General features: G+C 34.3%; 1 protein-coding gene across 1 annotated transcript; it reads left to right on the top strand.

The window, feature by feature from the left end:
- Positions 1-2,587: 2,587 nt before the first annotated feature.
- Positions 2,588-6,546, top strand: LOC131611938 (E3 ubiquitin-protein ligase APD2-like). The gene is made up of 10 exons (XM_058883764.1): positions 2,588-2,971; positions 3,109-3,215; positions 3,321-3,443; positions 3,591-3,684; positions 4,356-4,430; positions 4,506-4,585; positions 5,321-5,467; positions 5,597-5,669; positions 5,751-6,102; positions 6,202-6,546. The coding sequence occupies exons 1-10, from the start codon at positions 2,749-2,751 to the stop codon at positions 6,275-6,277; spliced, it is 1,350 nt and encodes a 449-aa protein (XP_058739747.1). The 5' UTR covers positions 2,588-2,748; the 3' UTR covers positions 6,278-6,546.
- The last annotated feature ends 15,901 nt before the right edge of the window (positions 6,547-22,447 follow it).

Below are 22,447 nucleotides of genomic sequence, written 5' to 3'. Positions count from 1 at the left end.
TGGTAGCTATAAGTGAAAATAAACGGAAATACATGAACCATAGCTCATGAGCTTTTAGCTTGTATGACAATGGAGTAGTGAAGCAAGTTAAACTTGAAAAAATATGGATATTAGTACCTAATAATTTATAAGATTTATCAAACAAATATAATTATAATACCTTTAAAATATGAAAGTACTTACAAAAATTTTAATATTATGTTAGATACATGTATAATATTTTTTTCCATATATAAATATTAATAAACATGTTAAAGGTGAGGCCAAATTATTATTATTTTTTATATAAGAAGGGTCAAAGGCCCAAACAAAAACAAACTACAAAGCAGCCTTTTTAGGATAAGACATTTCCATAGCATTATTAGCCACAAACACTAAAATGTGACTAGGTATTTCCTCGTAATAGATACAACTAAAGTCAAGATAACACCTTTCATTTGTAAGTGCATCTGCACACATGTTGACTTTTCTATAGATGTGAACCACTTGCACCTCCTTATGAAGCTCAATCAATCTTCTAATGTGGCGAAGTAAGGCATGTCCTTCAAAACTCGACGATACTCTTTTCTTAACTATTTCCACAACCATAGTAGAATCGATATTTAGTTCAACTTTTCTAAATCCTAGTCTCGGAGTATGCTCAAGGCCTTCAAACACTCCCCAAAGTCCAACAACAAAAGTATTACATCTTCCTACATTCTTAATAAACCCGCATAATCAATTGTCATTCTTATCTCTAATAATACCTCCACACCAAACATTAACTAAAGCCTTCATTACACCATATGTGTTTAGCAAAACAAAGGTGTCTTGAGGCCACTTTGAGTAAAGTGTGATTCAACATAAAATATTTTGGGTTTTTAAGATTTTTTTCTCTCTCCTTCATTATTTATTTTTATGATAGAGTAGAAAGAAAAAAAAATGACACATAATCTAAACCATTTATTTTAAAATTTAATGGTTCAGATTTATTCTCATTTTCTCATATAAAAATGACATTTTCATAGTGTATATATATATATATATATATATATATATATATATATATATATATATATATATATATATATATATATATATATATATATATATATATATATATATATATATATATATATATATATATATATATATATATATATGAGGACGTATCATATGAGAATGACATTTTTATATGAGAACATGAGAATGAATCTGAACCATTAAATTTTAAAATAAATGGTAGAGATGATCTGTCAATCTTTTTTTCTCTCTCATCAATCTTTTATTTTAATGATTGAGAAGAGAGAAAAAAATATTGACTCATTATCTCCACCATTTATTTTAAAATCTAATGGTTCAGATTCATTCTCATGTTCTCATATAAAAATGTCATTCTCATATATATATATATATATATATATATATATATATATATATATATATATATATATATATATATATATATATATATATATATATATATATATATAGGGAGCGTATCCGATGAGAACTGATATCTTTGTGAGAAACGAGAACTATTAATGTCAATCGTTAGATTTAATTAACGCTTGAGATTGTAATAAATAAAATAAATTGTGATGTATATGATTATTTCTAAATATGTATAGCACTTGGTTAATATTAAATATTGCCGACTATCTTAGATCAAAATAGAAAGTATTTTATTTTTCCTTTATAGGTCCTTATCCTATGATCTTTTTCAAGAATGTTTTCTATATGACCTACCCTATAATTGCAATCAATTTTTATGGCTCCATCTAAGACTTACCCTCATTTCCGCCATCTTCTATTAAGTAAATTGTATTTTTTAAAATATACTCACAATAATAGAAATTTATATAATAGTAGCAATTTTTTCTTATTAATATATAATAATATAGATAGCTTTAATTAATATATTAGTTATTATTTATTAATATAAAAATAATATATGTTTAAATATTAATTATAAATAAATTATTTTATAACAAATCTAATTTATAAAATATTTATAAAAACATATACAAAAATCTAAAAAAACCTATTCTTATTATTAATATTAAAACAAAAATAAATATTTTGTTAACGTTAATAAAATTCTATTTGTTGCATCCAATAAATAATTAATATATATTTTTCCTTCTTATTATAAAATTATATAATAATATTAATAAATAAATAGTTATATTAATTTCTGTTAATTGAATACAACAGTATATTATATATAACTATTTAAATTAGTAGCAAATTATTATAATATTGTATCATGATATAATATAATATAACTATTCATTCATCAATATTGTAAATATAATTTTATATTAAGAAGAAAAAAAATATTAATTATTTATTTTGATACAGAAACATATAAATTATCTTAATTATAAAAAAACATTTGTTTTTGTTTTAAGATTACAAATAACATGGTTTTTTTTTTTTTGTTTATTTTTAATATGTATTTTATAATAATTAAATCACTCCTAAAAACTGGTTGAAATTTGAATTGATAGTAGTAATTGCGTGTTCAAAATTATAGAAAAAGATTCTTGAAAAAAAATTATAGAAAAAGATCCATTGCCATCCCTAGTAACAACCATCATTTCAGTTACCATTCCATCACAACCCAACAACCATTCCAACCAACAACACCAAGACTCACAGTTGAACCCAAGCAACAATGAACCACCTTCTTCGTCAACACCTCAACCTTCTCTCTCTCCTCACCACCACTATCTCTCACTCTCTATCTCACTTTCTCTCTCTACAATGCCAGAGCCACATTCCACCTCCGCCATTCCTCCTTCCGCGCCCAACGCTGAACCTTCTCACTCAGACGAAAATGTCGAAGCTTCGAATAATCCCCCACGTGAGACTCGCCGTGTGAGAATCACCTATGGCAGAACCAATTTCAGAATGGGCGATGACTCCGCTCTTGTTAGAGATGAGAAGTGGTCCTGCTTGGTTGTCATCTTCAGCTTTTGGTTCTTCGGTCAGCGAATTTTCCTTTCAATCCAATCTCTTTGTTTATACATACTTAGTTTGAATTGAACACTGAATATGAATTTACTATGCTGCATTTGTTTTCACTATAAGATATTGAGACTAGTTTGCAATGTTATGTTACAGTTGCAGTGACAATGATAATGGGAGTGTACGGATCGATGACCATGGTTCTAGGTCCGTGTTCTTCAATTGTTTTGCAACCTAACCCTGTCTTTGTGCAATATGTGAAGGTCAGTTTCAGACTTTCAGTTACTGCATGTATTGTTATCATTTTTTTATCTGTTCTTCATTTATAGTTTGTGAGTGTGTTTGTAACATGGGTTTGTTTGCATTAGGTAGAAAACATAGAGGCGAATCCAGGACTCGTTCTTTATGGTACATATGATTATCCACCGCTTGATGTTGTTTCCATTTGGAGAGAAACTTGGAATATATCTCTTCCTTATGGCGCAGATAAGGCAAGTATCTGTGTATCTCGCTTTCTCGTGATTTAGAATTCGGATATTGCAAAATGGAAAGCGTTTGTAATTGATCTTGTAATTGTTACTGAAAAGTGTCAGGTTTGTTGTGGTTGAACTAATGCCCTTTTGTTATGGTTTTTACAGGAATGGAAATATTATCTGAATAGAGGGTCTCAAGTGAATATTTCGTATAGCGTGAGCTCTGAGAATTCCTCTATTTATCTTGTAATTGCAGAAGGTATTTGTTCTCTCTACGTGAAACTTTAGTGGTTTCTCTATTATTTTTTGTTAATTTGTTTCTCACGCATCCATCACTCACTCACTTGTCACTTAGTATGTGTTTCTATCCACACTTGACATGCGTGATTTTGAATGAATTTGATTTTGAAGTGAAGTGATTCATGTGTACAGCTTTAGCGCAGATGTTCAATCTAATGCTAGAGTTACTTCTTACTATCATTTTTAGTCAAACTGAAGGTTGCAGCCAAAATTAATTTTGACTCGAAGTTACCAAACATCTCATTTTTACTAACATCTCATTTTTACTAACATCTCATTGCAAATTTGAAATGTACTGCCTGATTTAGTTATCATGGTGCTCAAGTCCATTGTAGCTATTACATATTTTCATGTAGTTATTATATTATGGGTTAATAGGCATTTACACCCTTGTAATGTTAGCGAATTTTGCTTTTCCCCCCTCCGTTCTTAAAAGCAGGTTTTGGCAACAGTTTTTTTAAAAAAATCGTTGCCAAAACCTGCCTTTGGCCACGGAGGGGGAAAAGCAAAATTCGCTAACATTACAGGGGTGTAAATGCCTATTAACCCTTATATTATCTAGGACATGCCAAAAATTTGCCTGCTATGGCATATTTAGTGATCATGTTTTTCTTCTGCCTCTGCTTACAGGAGCTGAAAGTCTCTCATTGTGGCTGGAGGACCCAACATATCCCAATACAACTCTGTCTTGGAACGTGATCCATGGTAAGAAAGTGATATAAGAACTATATCTATACTCACTTTCATATTATCATATACTGACTTCTTTTTTTCTTCAAGGAACTGGTATGATTACACAAGAAATATTCAGGTCATCGTACTATTACGTGGCCTTGGGCAATTTAGAAGATGAAGTGGAGGTAATTTTTTGCATTTATATGCCATACTTGCAATTTCTGGTATAATTAATTACAATTTCTGGAATGACTGAAAACAAAAGTTTTCATTGATTATGAAGTCATGATGTGTTACTTTTTATCATATTGGTAAATCTACAAGCAAAAGTATCTATTAAAATATCTTTGACGCGGGTAAAACATGTATTAAGTTATAGGATATCTTGTTTAATGCAACAAGATAAATTTTCAGAGATTATAAAAAGTGAATTGAAACTTAAGCTGTGATGCAGTGAATGTATGCTTGGTTACTATTATTTGTAATGTGAATACTTTCATCTGTCTTTTCTTTATATACATTTAAACTTGCATGTTTGAAAACCTTTGAATAGTCAGTTGTTAACATGAACATCTGAACCTGGACATTACTTATTCCTATGATCTCATTTTAAGCCTATTTGAAGAAAGCATTAGACCTTTGGACAGAGTTAGTATCACACAAAAGGTCATGCATTCAATTAAAATGGTGTTAGAGTACTAATGATAATTCAGACCAGAGTGTTCTGAGTTTGGGAAAATTGGTGTTTGATGCAATTGTTATCATAAGATTTTATTTATATTTCTCATCAGAGTCGGTTTTTTTCTACCTTATATTTATATGATTCTAACAGGCTTATAAATATTTAAGACATCGTGTTTATTAATTTCATCATCGTTGATTATTCTTATTTACATTCTTTGTTTCTTGTTTTTGAATAGGTTGAATTAAACCTCACCGTAAGGGCCTTTTTGCATAATACAACAAATGCTTTCTACAAATGCGCCCCGACTAGTAGTCCATGCAGTTTAAATATTTTCTTTCCAGATGGAAACGCAGCCGTCTTAGTCTCTCCTGCTCCACAGCAGGCAAGATTATTTACTATATTACTTGCTTCATATAAATAGTCAACAACAACAATAACCTCACCTTATCCCAGAAAATGGGGTCGACTTTAGATTTTCCTGTTTATTGATGTTATCTTTACTTTGGTTCAGAACACATCTAGTGATGAGTGGTATGTCAAACTGACCTATGGACCAAGATGGCTGACATATACTTTTGGCATAGGTAGCGTCTTTATATAATCATCGTCCCACGGGATTAATCCTTAATGTTTTTATACGTTACTAAAGCTACATCTCCCTACAGGTGTACTGACTGTAATCATGTTTTGGGCCTTCAACTTCTTAAACAAACTTCAGGGTGCCAATGATGATAGAGTAGGATCCAGATCTGAAGGAACAGGACCTGATCGAGCCCCTTTGCTTTCTCGCAAAGATGATGATCTTTCAAGCTGGGGTTCATCATATGATTCCTTACCGCAGGATGACGAGGATCTTAACTTTCTCACTGGAGGTTCCGCAGACGGGAAGTTTTTGGCTGACGGTGAGACCAGTAATAATAATACTCGGCGTCTTTGTGCAATTTGTTTTGATGCTCCACGGGATTGCTTCTTCCTTCCATGCGGGCACTGCGTGGCTTGTTTTGCATGTGGAACTAGGTAAGTTCATTGTCATCAAAACAAACACTTCTAAATTCCTGATGTCTGATGTTTTTTTCTTGTATGGTGAATGATGTATGTGCAACCTTATCTATGCAGGATAGCTGAGGCAGCTGGTACATGTCCTGTTTGTCGAAGGAACATGAAGAAGGTGAGGAAAATTTTTACTGTGTGATCAGCACACAGAGCCACGGGCTAATTGAATAGCCACCAGAGCCAATAGTTACAATGATCAAGGTAGTGCTCTCAAATTGCATTATAACAAAATTTGAGGGGGGAAAATGGGCAGGTATACTTTCAAATTGGATGACTACTCTGAGATGCAATGTAATTGGTGTATGAATGAATATCTGAATATGCATAGTTCATTCAGTAATTGTATTGCTAATACTTAACTTCAACTTGGTTTTAAATAAATTAAAAATGTCAAAAGCATTGGTGTAAGTAGGGGTTGTGCAAAATACCATGATATGAATTCAACTTCATAATTAGATTCAAATTCACTTTAAATATTCGGATATAAGTAATATGTTATCATTCAATTTATTTATAGTGTATTTTTTTGGGTCAAGTGATCTAGTGGCTAGAATTTCTTACTCTCCTACATCTAATGTGCCTATACATAGTTATCAATTGAGATTATTTAACGGATACGTGTGTTCCATTTAATTTGCCATATTTAGGTTTGAAGAAATCATACTACTTACTGCATGATACATATCTTCATAAATTGTGTGAAAGATAAAAACCTAAAGGAGAATATTTGTGGTAAATCGAAAATATATTCTATGTAAAAAAATCAGATAAACAACTTATACAAAAAAATATTTAAAAAAATTAATATTGTCAAACAAACATGAAAACAATTGATATTTACTTTTAAAGTTATGCTCTTTGTTGAAATCTTTGATAAAATTATATTTCAATTTAAAATCTTATTTTTATAATGATCTCAACTTCACCTGAACGCAATGAGTGTTGTTAATAAAATCAACTGCAATAAGCTTATGTTTACTCACAGTTATGGATGAATATACCATTAATGGAAAGAAAATGATGTTAAGGTTCCGGAACAACTAGACCAATATATCATTGTATCTAGAAGCAATAAGGTAACCCATATCAAGAATCGTCATCCATTTGCATGAATTTGCACACCAAAGCTAGCTACTTACAACGAACTCCTAACTTTAAAGATTGTGTTATATAACACATTGGAATACATTTGATGGTGTTAATAAGCTTCAGTATGTAACTGCGCCTAAACCAATGGCCAAGACTCACCAAAGGCCAAGACTCTTCGTCTCATCCAAGTAAATATGCAATAGCACGGAAACCACAATTTTCATCTTGACCCACATCAACAATTTTCATCTGAGACAAGTAAAGAATTATTGAAGACTGGCTTGTTGGTTGACTTCTAGTTGGTTTTGTACATGATCTCTTTGTATTCTGACTTCCATGCGAACCATCATCATATTCCCACTATAAAGGATCACGATGCACATCACGCTCTTGACCCTTTTTACTCTTCTTAATTCTCCCTCTTTGGCTTGTACTTCACTCATGGTGGACACATGGAAGTTATGGATGAATGTGTTAGTTTCTCAAATTTTTTCCTTCATCACCATTTGGCCTATAATATTCGGTAAATACCTCTTATAAATCCAACTGTATCTCATTATTTTCTTGAATGACCTCATTCTCTTCAATGTATAATTTCTTCCAAAATACATGAATCGATTCTAATGGAACATGTTCACCTTGTATTTGAAAATCGATAAGTTGACATGCACAAGGTAACTCATGTGTTGTTCTAATAAAGCAACCACATGCATCTTTCATATAACCAACAAATTTTACCCATTCCAACTCCTTTCCAACGTGTTGTATACGTTGTCTTGAAACAAAAGTGTGCAATGTAGAGTAAAATAAAGTATTATACTGATACTCAATATTGACAATTTTTTTTAAAATGATACTTTGATTGAACCTAGTTGCAACTTCAACATGGTGTTCAGAATATCCCAACTTATGCATAAATATCTTCGGCTAGTAGTCAACATGTTCTTTAGTCTCCAATGAGCATACTCAACCCTAAAAAACATAAATAGAAAAGGATGTTATTGTCGGGCTTAAGACTTCACACACAAGAGGGGATGATTTGTGTGGTTTGAAAAAATTGGGTTTTGAAAATTTTTGACAAGTAAAATCAGAGTGTAAAATCATTTTCAAAAACTAATCAGCGGAAAGAATAAATGTAGAAAATAAATTGCGGAAAATAAAAGTTAAGAGAAAAGAGGAACACCAAGAATTATAGAGTTCCAGTCAAATTAAAAGGACCTAATCCTCTTCACGATAATTGATCTTGAGAGTTTACAATAATAGTTAAGAATTTTTAGTAGGAAAGACTCACGAACCCCTTTATACAAGAAAATGATTGTTGATTTTCAAATAATTATTACAAGACGATGGATGTGGACGTTTGCATCTTCTCTTCATTATATTGTTGAGAGTGAAGCAGCCAATCTTCCTTCTCAATAGTGGCCAATATTCCTTCATTATATTGTCAAACAAACATGAAAACAATCAATGTTTACTTTAATGTTACGCTCTTTGTCGAAATCTTTGATAAAATTTCAAAGGGCGTACATCTAGAAGGAAGGAGAGTTTATAGTTTTACATTGATTGTTTCACACAAGTAGTCGTGGAAGTAGAAATGGACAAAAAAGGTCTCAAATGTTAGATATTCAAGAATGATTTGTTATGGGATAGCCTATTAAGGCATAAGCTGGGAAAGAAGGGAGGCTCGTACCATGAAAGAATTATTGAATAAGGTTCAATCTTTCATCATCCTAGTGGAGAAGCTTAACACCCAGTTCAACATCCCGAGCACTACTGACACAAATTCTGACTGCTCATCCAGAAAAGAAACTCACACCAGTGTAAAGATGAATCAAACCATGGGATCCGTGGTCGATACGATAAGTACTCTCCTTTGAATGCATAATAGGAGAATATTTACCAGGATTGCACCAACACGAAGTTGCGAAAGAGAGGAGTCAAAAACCCCTTCCCCATTAGAGTCATGTAGAACGGACAAGACAAAATACCTCCACATTTACAAGGGCCACTGCCACAACACGGATGACTGCATCCAGTTGAAGGATGTCCTTGAGGGATAGATAAAGAGAGATTACTTCTTTATCTTTCATTAAATATGAAAATAATGATTACTAAAGTAAGCACATTGTAAATAACTAAATTAACTACAGGGAGTAAAGTACATAAAATTCACCAAATTTTACCTTCCTCTCATCGTTAGTGGATTCATAATATTTCAATAAGATTGATACACCACAAATCTAAGCTTATACATTAAATCTTCTATAAGAAAAGTCTAACTTATGTGGTATACAATCTTTGCAATAATGCACTAATGTAATAGAAAAATTGAGGAATACTATAAATTAAAAGAGATCAGGAAAGAAGAAAAGATACACACACATATATAGTGGTTCAACACTCGTCCTCGCATTTCTTAATCCACTCTTTAATGGTGTTGAAAACCATTGGAAAATAGTCACGATCTTCCACTATTTTGATAAGTTTGATTACAAGCATTTTGGTTACAACGAATTATCAAATGATAATTCCTTCTGTTGAGGCAGACACTTAACTGTTAACAAAAACAAGATCTCTAAAAGATCTTGATCCAATAACCTTTATATGCATAATAACATGTTCCATGTATTTGTATGTGGCAATCCACCTGATCTCATTGATATCTTGTCTGAGAAATTAGCATTAACTAAGTGTTGAATGGACCATTCTCAACTTTGTCTGCGAGCAATCTTTCTCCAACTCCATCAAATATGGATAACTTCTATCTTCGCCTTACGGACATTTGATACTTGATCTCGCTAAAGTCTTCCTTAGAGTGTAGTGAAACTTGAGTAATGAAGGGTTCTAATGGTATAACGAAACAATAGATGAAGTGATTCCAATACAACTCAAATATGAATAAATTATAATCACTTGAATACAAAGTCATAAGCAAATTACAAATACACATCCAGATCATATAACATACAACAAAATTAGCAAAAACATCAAAACAAAGTAAGAGATACCATAGGGCAACATGAGTGCACTTTCATTTATGACGAAGGTCATTGCCACCTCTTGAGGCAAGGATTGTTTGTTGGATTTCATGACGAAGGTCCTTGTCTCCCTCAGAGGCAATGCTTTTATTCTAGACTTTATGACAAAGGTCCTTGCCACACCTTAAGACAATGATTGTTTGTTGGACTTCATGACAAAGGTCTTTGCCTCCCTCCGAGGCAATATTCTTATGTTGGACTTCATGACAAAGGTCTTTTCCACCCTCTCAGGCATTGTTTTTATGATGGACTTCATGATGAAGGTCCTTGCCTCCCCCTGAGGCAACAATTGCTTGCTGGACTTTATGACGAATGTACTTGCTGCCCTCAGAGGCAATGTTTTTATGTTAGATTTCATGATGAAAGTCCTTGCGGCCCCTTGAGGCAATGATTTTTTGTTGGACTTCATGACTAATGTCCTTGCCTCCCTACGAGGCAATGCTTTTATATTGAACTTCATGGAAAAGGTCCTTGCTATCCTCCGAGGAAATGTTTTTATGACGGACTTCATGATGAAAGTCCTTGCCACTCCTTGAGACAACGATTGTAGGATTTCATGACAAAGGACCTTTCTGCCCTCAAAGGCAATGTTTTGATGTTGAACTTCATAACGAAGGTCATTGGGGCCCTCCGAGGTAATGTGTTTATATTGCACTTCATGATGAAGGTCTTTACGGCCCTCCAAGATAATGTTTTTTGTTAGACTTCATGATGAAGGTTCTTGCCATCCTTTAAGGCAATGATTGTTTGTTGGACTTCATGGAGAAGGTACCTGTCGCCCTCCGAGGCAATGCTTTTATGCTGGACTTCACAACGAAGGTCTATGTCACTCTTTGAGGCATCGATTATTTGTTGGAGTTCATGACGAAGGTCCTTGCTGCTCTATGAGGTAATGTTTTAATGTTGGACTCAATGGAGACGGTCTTTGCCTCCCTCTAAGGTAATGTTTTTTTGTTATACTTCACAACGAAGGTCCTTGCCACTCTTTGAGGCAATGTATTTATGCTGCAATTCAGGAATGAGATCCTTGCCGCCCCTTATGTCAATGCAAATAAAATATTAAAATGCCTCACCTGAGGGACTTATAGTCTCATTAGCCTGGATGCATATACTTCCGCCTAAGATACTTTGATTTCCCAAGCTAACTAAACTCTCGCTTGAGGGACTTAGTGTCTCCTCGGGCGGGACCATAATCACGAATCACGCCTAAGAGGCGCAAATTCTATCCAACCTAAGATACTTGATCACAAGTCTTGCTTGAAGGCTCGATGGAAGTCTTTCCCAAGAGGTTAAACGCCTCGCTTGAGGGACTTATAATCTCATTAGTCGGGCTACACATAATTCCTTTTGAGGGTATTAGATTGTATGAGCTAACTAAACTCTCCATTGAGGGACTTAGTGTCTCCTCGAATGAGACCAGACTCAAGAATCACGCTTGAGAGGCGCAATAGATGTCCATCCTAAGAAACTTGATCACAATTCTTTCCCAAGGGCTCGATGGAAGTCTCACCCGAGAGGTTAAACGTCTCACTTGAGGGACTTATAGTCTCATCAACCGAGCTACATATAATTCCACCCAAGGAACTTAGACTCCTCGGCTAACTAAACTCTTGCTCGAGGGTCTTAGTGTCTCTTTGGTGGTACTAGACTCAAGAATCATACTTGAGAGGCGCGACAAATATCCTAATTAAGTGACTTGATCATGAGTTTTTCCTGAGGGCTCGATGGAAATCCCGCCTGAGAGGTCAGACGCCTCGCCTGAAGGACTTATAGTCTCATCGGTCTTGCTACATATATTTTTTCCTGAGGTACTTAGACTCATCGGGATAACTAAACCATTGCCCGAGGGACTTAGTGTCTACTCAGGAAGGACCAGACTCAAGAATCACGCTTGAGAGGAGCTATAGATATCTTGTCTAAGAGACTTGATCTCAATTCTTTCTTGAGGGCTAGATGGAAGTCTTTCCGAGAGTTCAAATTCCTCACTTTCTCATCAATAGGGCTACATATAACTCATCTTGAAGGACTAATAATCCCCAGGATAACTAAACTCTCACCTAAGGGACTTAGTGTCTCATTGGATGGGACCAAACTCAAGAATCACACATGAGAGACACGATAAATATCTAGCCTAAAAAACCTGATCACAAGTCTTGCCTAAGGGTGGAAGTCCCGACCGAGAGGTCAAACACCTTGCCTAAGGGACTTATACTCTCATCATTCGGGCTATGTATAATTCCATTAGAGGCTTTTATAATCCCCAGGCTAACTAAACTCTCGCCTGAGGTACTTAGTGTCTCCTCGGGTGGGACCAGACTTAAGAATCACGCTTGAGAGGTGCAATAGATATCCAAGCTAAGAGACTTGATCACAAGTCTTGCCTGAGGGCTTGATGGAAGTTCCGCCCGAGAGGTCAAAGACTTATCAGGAGAGACTATCCTCTCACCAGTCGGGCTACATATAATTCTGCCTAAGGGACTTAGACTCCCCAGGCTAACTAAACTCTCATCTGAGGGACTTAGATCTCTCAAGTTGGTAGAAATTTCATCTAAGGAAATATTGTAAGAACAAGATTGGTTATGTAAATGGATTTGAGTTTTGATTATAAGCTTATATGGTATCTTAGAAAACAATTGTGTACTCTAATTGTTTTTGTATAGTGTGTAGCTTTTGTTAAATAGGTTCTGTTTCTGGTAAGAAGGTGTGTGGCGTCATCAGGTTCTGAACTCAACACTCTGGAAGAATACCTTAGGGGTGTTACAAAGTTAAGTCGAGATTCTGGAATGCTTCTTATGTAACGTTGCTAAGGAACGTTAGTACAAGAGCTTCTGATCGTGACTTTGCAACTAAGATTTGGAGGCCTTCTAAAGCTTTTCTTATATTGTCCCAAGTTCTAAAGATGCTGAAGAAAATGTTCTGCTGAACGAGTTCTAAAGATCTAAAGACATTACTTTCAAAGACCAAATGTCGAAGACTCTAAAGACAAGGTTCTGCTAAACAAGTTCTGAAGACTCCAAAGACTTAGGCTAAAAAGTCTCAAGTTCTTATCCTTATACAACATCCTTCATCAACATACGTCATAAGCCTCTGAAGAAATAGAAGATAGAGATCAAGGTTGGCTTGCGTGTGATGGTGAGTATAAAAGTACAAAGCATATTGTGGCATATACTATAATAGGGTGGCGTAAGGACAGACCTTTTGTACTCGTTGTCTACCATTCCCACCATGACGGTTGGAGACAAAATAGCTAGTTTTATGTTTCCTATTCTACCCTTAAATGGATCTCTTTTTCAGCTATAAAAGGAGGACTTGGAAGAATTTGAAATCAACAAATCAGTTCTACAAAACTACGCTAAAGCGCTGCACAAACTCTTTCGAGATATTCTTTATATAGTTTTGAATTTTTATCAAGGAGCTTTTGTTCATATCTTACTATCAACACTTTTGTGTTGTTGTACTTAAACATTGTGTAATCTGCTTGTTAGAAGCATCTCTATATACAAATATTTGTAATCAACGGTATTTGATAGGTTCCTTGAGAGACTAGGTGTAGTTAGGATTCTCAAGAAGATTGTAGTTGCGGTATCGCGGATTGGCAATAAGGATCGACTGACTTGTTGGGGTTGTCCACAAGGTTGATCAGACATATTGTGATTATTTGTGGCTTGGAAATAAGGATCGACGGACTTGTTGGAGTTGTCAACAAGGTTGATCAGACTTATTGTGGTTGTATGTGGATTGGCAATAAGGTTCGACGGACTTGTTGGGGTTGTCAACAAGGTTAATCAAAATTATTGTGGTTGTCTGTAATCGGTTGGTTATGTAACACCCTGGATTTCCGCTTACCCCGCAGGGCTTCCGGCCTACCAAGCATGTCACCAGCTTAATCAATAATCCCCCCTAGGTCCGCTTACCGGCTGCCCAGGAAATATTGTTTTTGCCTCCCGCGGGAATCGAACCATGTACCTAGGGGTTAAGTACATATTCATAGCAATTCCTGCTACCACTTGAGCTACATGGTGTTACATTAAAAAGGCGCCTTTTTAATGTAACACCCTGGATTTCCGCTTACCCCGCAGGGCTTTCGGCCTACCAAGCATGTCACCAGCTTAATCAATAATCCCCCTAGGTCCGCTTACCAGCTGCCCAGGAAATATTGTTTTTGCCTCCCGCAGGAATCGAACCATGTACCTAGGGGTTAAGTACATATTCATAGCAATTCCTGCTACCACTTGAGCTAGTAGCTCAATTGGTAGCAGGAATTGCTATGAATATGTACTTAACCTCTAGGTACATGGTTCGATTCCTGCGGGAGGCAAAAACAATATTTCACCAGCTTAATCAATAATCCCCCTTAGGTCCGCTTATCGGCTGCCCAGGAATAAGCCCTGCGGGGTAAGCGGAAATCCAGGGTGTTACAGGTTATAGTGGATTAAGTCCTTGTGGATAAAGCAAATCACCTTGCGGGGTAGACTGAAGTAACTTAGTTAATACTGAATCATGATAAAAATAATTGTGTTTACTTATTTTTATTCACTTGTTAGCTTTATGTTTGTGTTGCGAAAAGATTATATTTGGTGCAACCCAATTCAACCCCCCCTTTCTTGTGTTTCTCTCACCTTTAAATATGTCCTCAAGAAGTCCAGGTCCTCGGGATACTCCCCCGAGTCTTAATCTAAAAACACTTCATCCTATATCAAAAGACCTCTTACTTGAGAGATTGTGTAGTTTTATATTCGTAAGGAGAATCTCCTAGGGCAATGGCTAGAGGACGCCTAAAGGGAGGCAACAATAACATGTTGTCAAATGAGAGGTATCGTCTCGCCCCTAAGGTCTTTCTATCGATCATTTATGGGAAACATGGGAAAGGATATTTATGGGCTGAGATAAGTCACATTAATTGACCCACGACCTCCTTGGAATTAGGGATTTAACGATCCACATTTTATTGAGTGAGTGGCGACCCCTTTTAAGAGAACCATAGGTCCTACATGCCTCTATAGATACACCTCCCTTGTAGGAGAAAAGGACATATCATTACACTCAAAGCATGGTGAAGGTTGATAAAAAACACAAGCGAATAGGGGTTTGAATTGGGTTTTCTAAAAACTTTTTCTTCAAGAAAAACTATTCACCATAATCAATGAGAGAGATAAGAAATGAGGAAGATTGACACGTTTGGTTAATACAAGTTCATCTTAGAAAAGGCTAATCTTGTCCACCCGCAATGGTGATTTCGCCTTAGAAAAGAACTTAATCCACTAATATTGAAAGATTACACACAACCTCTAAGAGTCTAAAAAGACACCTTAGCCCTCTCAAGTATTGAGACTTACAACCTAGTCACTTGAGGAATACAAATATCAACAGATTTACAAATAAATGTTTACAAGATATTGCTTCTCAATAAGCAGATTGAAACAAAAATTAAGAACAAGTAATAACACAATCTAATGAGAAACAACTCATGTGTTCTAGAGATTCTTAGATAATAGATTTCTCACAAAGGACTGTTTAGAGAAATCTCTTGAAGATTTTCTTTTTCTTTCTCTTTTCTTTTTCTCTTTAAAGATGTGTAAGCTGAGTTTGAGTAGCATGTAAATTTTCTTATTACTTCTTTTTCTTTTTCTTTAAATGAGAGTGTCTCATATATATATATATATATATATATATATATATATATATATATATATATAGTCCCGTTGAAAATATGACCGTTAAGAAGGACAATACATAGCTTTCCTTGATGTAACGAATCCTAAAAGATCATGGGGTACAAAGAGCACACCAAAACCGGGTTCGTAAAATACTTCCTTGCACTAGTGGAAAAGGTGGTGTACTATTGTACTATATTGCTTCTAGTGCAAGTTTATGATCATTCTTCTTTGAGATGTACTTATGATGTGAAGTAGAAAGAGCATGGAAGAAATCAGGTAATGTATACGATCGAAAATAATTGATTCTTCAGAGTCAGAATGAAGTCTTCAGAGTTCAAACTAGCAGCTAATATGAACGACACATCTTGATTTTTGAGCTGGAAGCAAAAACTTATTTGAGCCTTGAAATCTTGACTTCTAATTTGATAGAAGTATATCTTGAGAAACACTTCAAAGACCTTTTCTTATGAGCATTCAACATTATTTAGAACTGCTGATGTCACTTAAGAAATTGATAAATAGTTCTTCTAACGTGTGTTAACACTGATTTTGATGATCTTCTGGACAACAATACTTAATCAATCAAAATAGTGAGTTTGCACACTCAAGAAACTATTAGAGTACAAAATTGTAACATAAAAAATATATGTATTGTTATCATCAAAACTAAATTGGATGCATAACTAAATCTTGTTCTAGCACATAGTGCTTAGTTATATCATAAATCATATTGATCACACCCCTCAAAAGCTTATACCTAAGCATATCGTCCATCCACAAAGTCTCTCATCTCATAAAGCAAGACTCCTAAAAACACCATCATATAGAGCTTTTCGCCATTATAGGTAAGACCTAACCACCATACAACGTAATATACATACAAAGACCTCTGAGCCCCATGCCCTTACAGGAGGAACACATGCACTTGTAATTTTTTTTACTACTACAGTAATCAAGAGGATGAATCTTAATCCACTAGTGATGAAGATGATTCTCTGATCAAGAAATTTAAAAATTCATAAAGAAGTAAAGGGCAATGGAAATCAGTTAAAAAGAAGCACCAACTTCAAAAAGGAAGGTTACTTGTTTTAAATATGGAAGAAGAGAACATTTCAAAAGTAAATGCCATACACTTCTAAAGAAGAACAAATTCAATGGCAAGAAGGACAAAAGACCAAAGAAAGCATATGTGACATATGAAGAGAATGAGATGAGTTCATCTTTAGATGAAGAACAAAGAAATTTGGCATTAATGGCTTTACACCATTTTGATGATGAAGAAAATAAGGTTAGTAGTTTTAAAATTAAGGCAAAATACTCTTTTTGGTCCTTTATGTTAACCCCGGGGTTCATTTTGGTCCCTTAACTTCAAAAAGTGTCATATTGATCGCTTAACTCTTTAAAAGATGTCATTTTAGTCCTTTTTGTCATATTAGCGACGGATTTAGCGACGGATTTTTGAGTTTTTCCGTCGCTAATGTGACAAAAAGGACTAAAATGACACCTTTTGAAGAGTTAAGGGACCAATATGATACTTTTTGAAGTTAAGGGACCAAAATGAACCCCGAGATTAACATAAGGGACCAAAAAGAGTATTTTGCCTAAAATTAATGATAAATCTTCATACGATGAATTACAAAATGCCTTCCATGAATTACATGAGGAATATTTGATTCTTTTTAGAAATTGTTTATAAAAAAAATATTTTTTTATCTTTAGAGAGTATAAGGCTAATGACATGAAAATGGAATTAGACCAAGTAGAAAATTTAGCATGTAATAAATGTCAACCACTTGAATCTAATTTTTTTGAATTAAACCATGTGATAAAGAAATATGATAAAGGTTAAATTGGTTTAGAAAATATGCTAAGTAGACAAAGATATCTAAATGATAAATATGGGCTTGGCTTTTCTAATTTTGATAAACTAAACACAAATAAAACTATCTTTGTTAAAGCTAGCACAAAATTCTACAATGTGGAACAAAAGAAAGTGTAGGTTGTAATTCCTCCTAAAGGATATTATGTTAAAAATAATTCTTATGTTTATAAAATAAATCATCCTTGTAGATCTACATGCTTTTATTGTAATACAAAAGGTCACACTCCCTAATACTTTCTACATAAGAAACTATGATGTTCCTTATGGTGAGTATGTACCGGTAAGGAAGGAAACTAACCCAAGATGCCCCAAATAATATTGGATACCTAGTAAATACTATTAATTGTTTTTGTAGGTACTTGAAGACCATATGCTAATATTGTCAAATTAAGATTGATTATTTAAAGATGCAAGACCATATAGATTTTCTCATCATCAAAAAGGGGAGATTGCGAAAAAAGATGTTCGTCATCTATCTTAAATTAGTTTGGATGAAGACAAAATCTTATCAAAGACAAAAATGTATCATAGAAGAAATATCAAAGAAGAAAAAGTTTGAAGTAAAGCTCAATCAAACTTCAAAGTTCAAATGATCATATGAATTGAAAGTTCAAGGTAAAATATAATTGATCTAAAGTATCATTTACAATCCATTATATAATATCTTAATGGATCCAAAAATAATACCCATCTTCATCTTTAAACCTCTCAAATTATCATGCATAAAAATCTTTAAAGTAAAGCCATAAAAAGTTGACTTAATCACCAAAGGCAGGCTGGTTAACTAAAAAGTTGACTTAATCCCTAAACTAAAATATTTTTAAAAATTTGTTTGCACTTTTTAAGTTAGGCCGGTTGCACTTTTAAGTCAAGTTGGTTAACCGATTTAAGAAATTAATTACATGACTCTTGCTGTTTGAAATTTTAAAATCGTTCTATACTTTTTAGGTTAGGTATCCATTTAACTGATTTAACAAGTCCTATACACAATGCATATTTGCGTCTTTTCATGAACCATTGTTATTCTAAACTATTGCAAATCTTCATGAAAATGTCTCAAACTTTTGCATCAATTCATAAAGGTTTCTTAGGATGTACATACGACAAAATACATTATTTTTGAAATAACCTCTTTCATTATTAATTTTTTTACATCAATTGAAACAATTTCAAGTGTTCATATAAATTTTAACAATGAAACTTTGTGTATAACTTTCATATCCTTCAAAGAGTTTCATTCGAACTTCCTGAGCACATAAGGTCTATATAATTGAATTTTAATATATGGAAAGAGAAGATCAACTTTTATCTTGGAATCACTTCAAGAATTATTCTTATTCAAATTGTTCAAAGTGTATTGTGACTTAATCACCAAAGTGTATGGTGATAAATTATAAATAGAAAGTGGTGTACTTTTAGTTTTTGTGAGATTTATCACAGTGTTTGATGATTATGAGAAAAGTCCTTTGATTCAGGGAGATTAAAGTCCACCATAGGTTTGGTGTTTATGTTACAAGATTGTAATAAAGGTGTTGGTGTGAGGCTTGTACAAAGATTTAACATAATGGAAAATCCTTCAAAGTGTGAAGGGATTAGATGCACCCTTAATTGATAACGAGAACTAGTATAATTATCTTGTATTCTTTAATTTTATGCATTTAATTATTCTAAGAACATAATGTTCAATATCTTGCTTTCAGTAAAATAACAAGATAAGATCCTAAGCGCAAAAACGAAAAAAAATCAGGCAAACTTAATTCATCCCTCGTGTTAGGCTGCACCTCATACTTACACCTCCCAATCACTCATTGAGGGACCCTGAAGATGGTCAGAATTAATTTTCACGTTCCAATTCCAAAAAAAACTTATCCAATTTCCCAAACCACATACTTTTTCTCTACAATCCAGCACAAAATGAAATAAACTAGGGAACTGTTATCTTAGAGAATTTACACCGATAAGAAGTCAGAAGCTCCCATCAAGAAGCTAGAGTCAATATTAAAATCTAAGATTTTTATTTTGTGAAATTTTACGCATAAGCCAAATGCTAGTCCAAAACCATGTAATACGACTTTAATAGGCCATGATGCCTGACCCACTGTGATTGTATTGTTTGCAAATTGTAGAAGATCAAACTCAAGATTGTCTGAGAAATTGAAGGGATGAAACTCAACATAGAACGAGCATTGTTTAATAACCCTTCAATGCCTTCACCCACAATAGTGAAAAGAAATGGAGAAAGAGGGTGGTTCCCTTGACGAAGACCTCTCGTTGCTTGAAAATCCATAGTGGGACTTCCATCGATTAGAACAGAAAGAAAACTGGAAAAAACACAAGCTTGGATCCACTTAATCCATTTTCTTCCAAAATCCACACGCTTAAGAACATACAACAGATAATCGCAAGAAACTAAATTAAAGACTTTTTCGAAATAAACTTTGAAAACAAACATGTCTTTCTTATTTCTACGAGCAAAATCCACCAATTCATTGAGCAATACAACTCCATCAAGCATACTTTTATTAGGAATAAATGGATACTGATTATTTGAGACGAGCTTACCAATCACCTTTTTCAATCTCCCAGCTAGTAATTTTGAGATAATCGTGTAAACACTTCCTATCAAGCAAATTAGACGATAGTCATTGAGAGCTTGAAGGTTATGGTTCTTCGGGATGAAAGCAATAAAAGCAGCCACGATGGCCTTTGGAAGATGAGCATTTAATAAAATTTTATTTACATTATCAAATAAGTCTTATTTGATTATGGCCCAACTTGCTTTGAAGAAACCCATAGAAACCGTCTAGACCCAGACTTTTGTCACACGTTGAACTCCATATAACCTTTAATGTCTTGAATCGAGAATGGGACCTCAAGGCTAGAGCTTTCTTCCAGGAGGAGTTCGTTAAAAACCACTTCATCCAACCTAGGTCTCCTAGCGACTGGCTCTTGGAATCTCTCATTGAAATCATAGTAGGTCAAAGATTTAATGCCTTCAACATTATCAATCAGGGTGTCTCCTAGTTTTAAGGCCAATATGCCATTGCATCGGAATCAATGAAGGAATGAAAAAACTTGGAGTTTTGGTTGACTTCCCTAAGCCATTTGGATTTCTGCTTGGTAAGTGATTCACGAAAGCAGAGCTTCTGCCAAACCAAGTTATGAGCTTCAATTCTCTTTCTTGATAACTTGATCGCGACTTTACGTGTCTATTAATCTGATGACTGCAAGTGCACAATCGTGTCGTGTAGTTTTAAAAGATATCGAATCCACAGGGACTATGAATCGATCTACCGTTATCTAAGGTTACTATGTAAAGCTAGGGCTACTGAAATTTTGATTGTTCCTAAGGGATAGTGATAGTGAGAAATAAAGAATATAATAAAAGACAGGTATCAGTATGTATTTCATTTAACTTAAGGTAATCCGAAGGTCCATTGGCTTTTGCATAATTTAATTAAAAATCTTTACTAATTCAATTGATTAAAAATCCTCGTCTCAAACTTTCGCTCTGTTGATTTAGATTACTATCCTAATCCTAATGTACGCTTTCGCCATCCCATTAGATTTTAGAAGAGCATTTTGGAAACAACGTAATTAATAAAATGCCTATTTTATGAAGTTGTTATCTATTTAAATCTCCTAATCTCAAACTTTCGCTCTATTGACTCGGAACAAGCTAATATCCCTAACGTACGCTTTCGCCATCCCGCTCGGGTGTAAAAACAATTTTTGAAAATAAATAAGTCCCAATTAGTTTTAATACGCTTTCGCCATCCTTAAAACTAATGTCCTATGTCTACTATCTGGTTAAAGATCTCAAACTTTCGCTCTATTGATTTTAACCTTTGACCGTCTTAACCCCTCAAACTTTCGCTCTATTGGTTTTAAGACTTACTAATTAAATTAGACATATAAATCAAAAATAAGTGATATTTAATAAAACATAATTAAGCCAATTTATTTCGGATTCCTCGGTTAACTTACTCTACGTACCGACACCTTAGTAATTTAGCCAGACATATTAATATGGGTAAACATGCATAAATAGATTCGGTTTATAATAATAGGCATGTTAATAGGCGTACAATATATCATGCAAATAAACATATAAATAAGGCGGTAAATATTAAACCTGAATTAAATAAATGGCAAGTAAATCTTCAAGTATCGAACCTCCACCACAAGTTGGCTGGATCGTTCTTCGGAATTTAAAGGATAGAAAATAAAACAAGGAAATAAAAACGATAAATCTAACGTAAGGCTAGATTTATAAAAAGTTCACAACAATTTCTGGTGTAGAAATCGCTGTGAGAAAATAAGTGTTTGAATGAAAGCAGAATGAAAAATATGATTCGCGGTACAATTTCGGCAGCACTTCGTTAGCAGGAAATCGGACACTTTGGACTGAAGTGACTGCTTCTATTTATAGGGGATGCTTTGCAGTTGCTTTGCGTGAAAAGAGGAGCTTCCAACAGACTGGCTTGGAGACGTGCGTCTCCGATTCTTCAGGAAGACTGGGCGCGTGACTTGAGACGTGCGTCTCAAGTGGAGAAGCTTTAGGGAAATGGAGACGTGCGTCTCCCTTTTGCTGATGTGGCATAGAGACGTTGGAGACGTGCGTCTCCGCTTACTTGTGTGGA

The sequence above is a fragment of the Vicia villosa genome, linkage group LG6, assembly GCF_029867415.1.
Source record: "Vicia villosa cultivar HV-30 ecotype Madison, WI linkage group LG6, Vvil1.0, whole genome shotgun sequence".
Classification (NCBI taxonomy): domain Eukaryota; kingdom Viridiplantae; phylum Streptophyta; class Magnoliopsida; order Fabales; family Fabaceae; genus Vicia; species Vicia villosa.
This window is presented reverse-complemented; position numbering and strand designations above follow the sequence as displayed.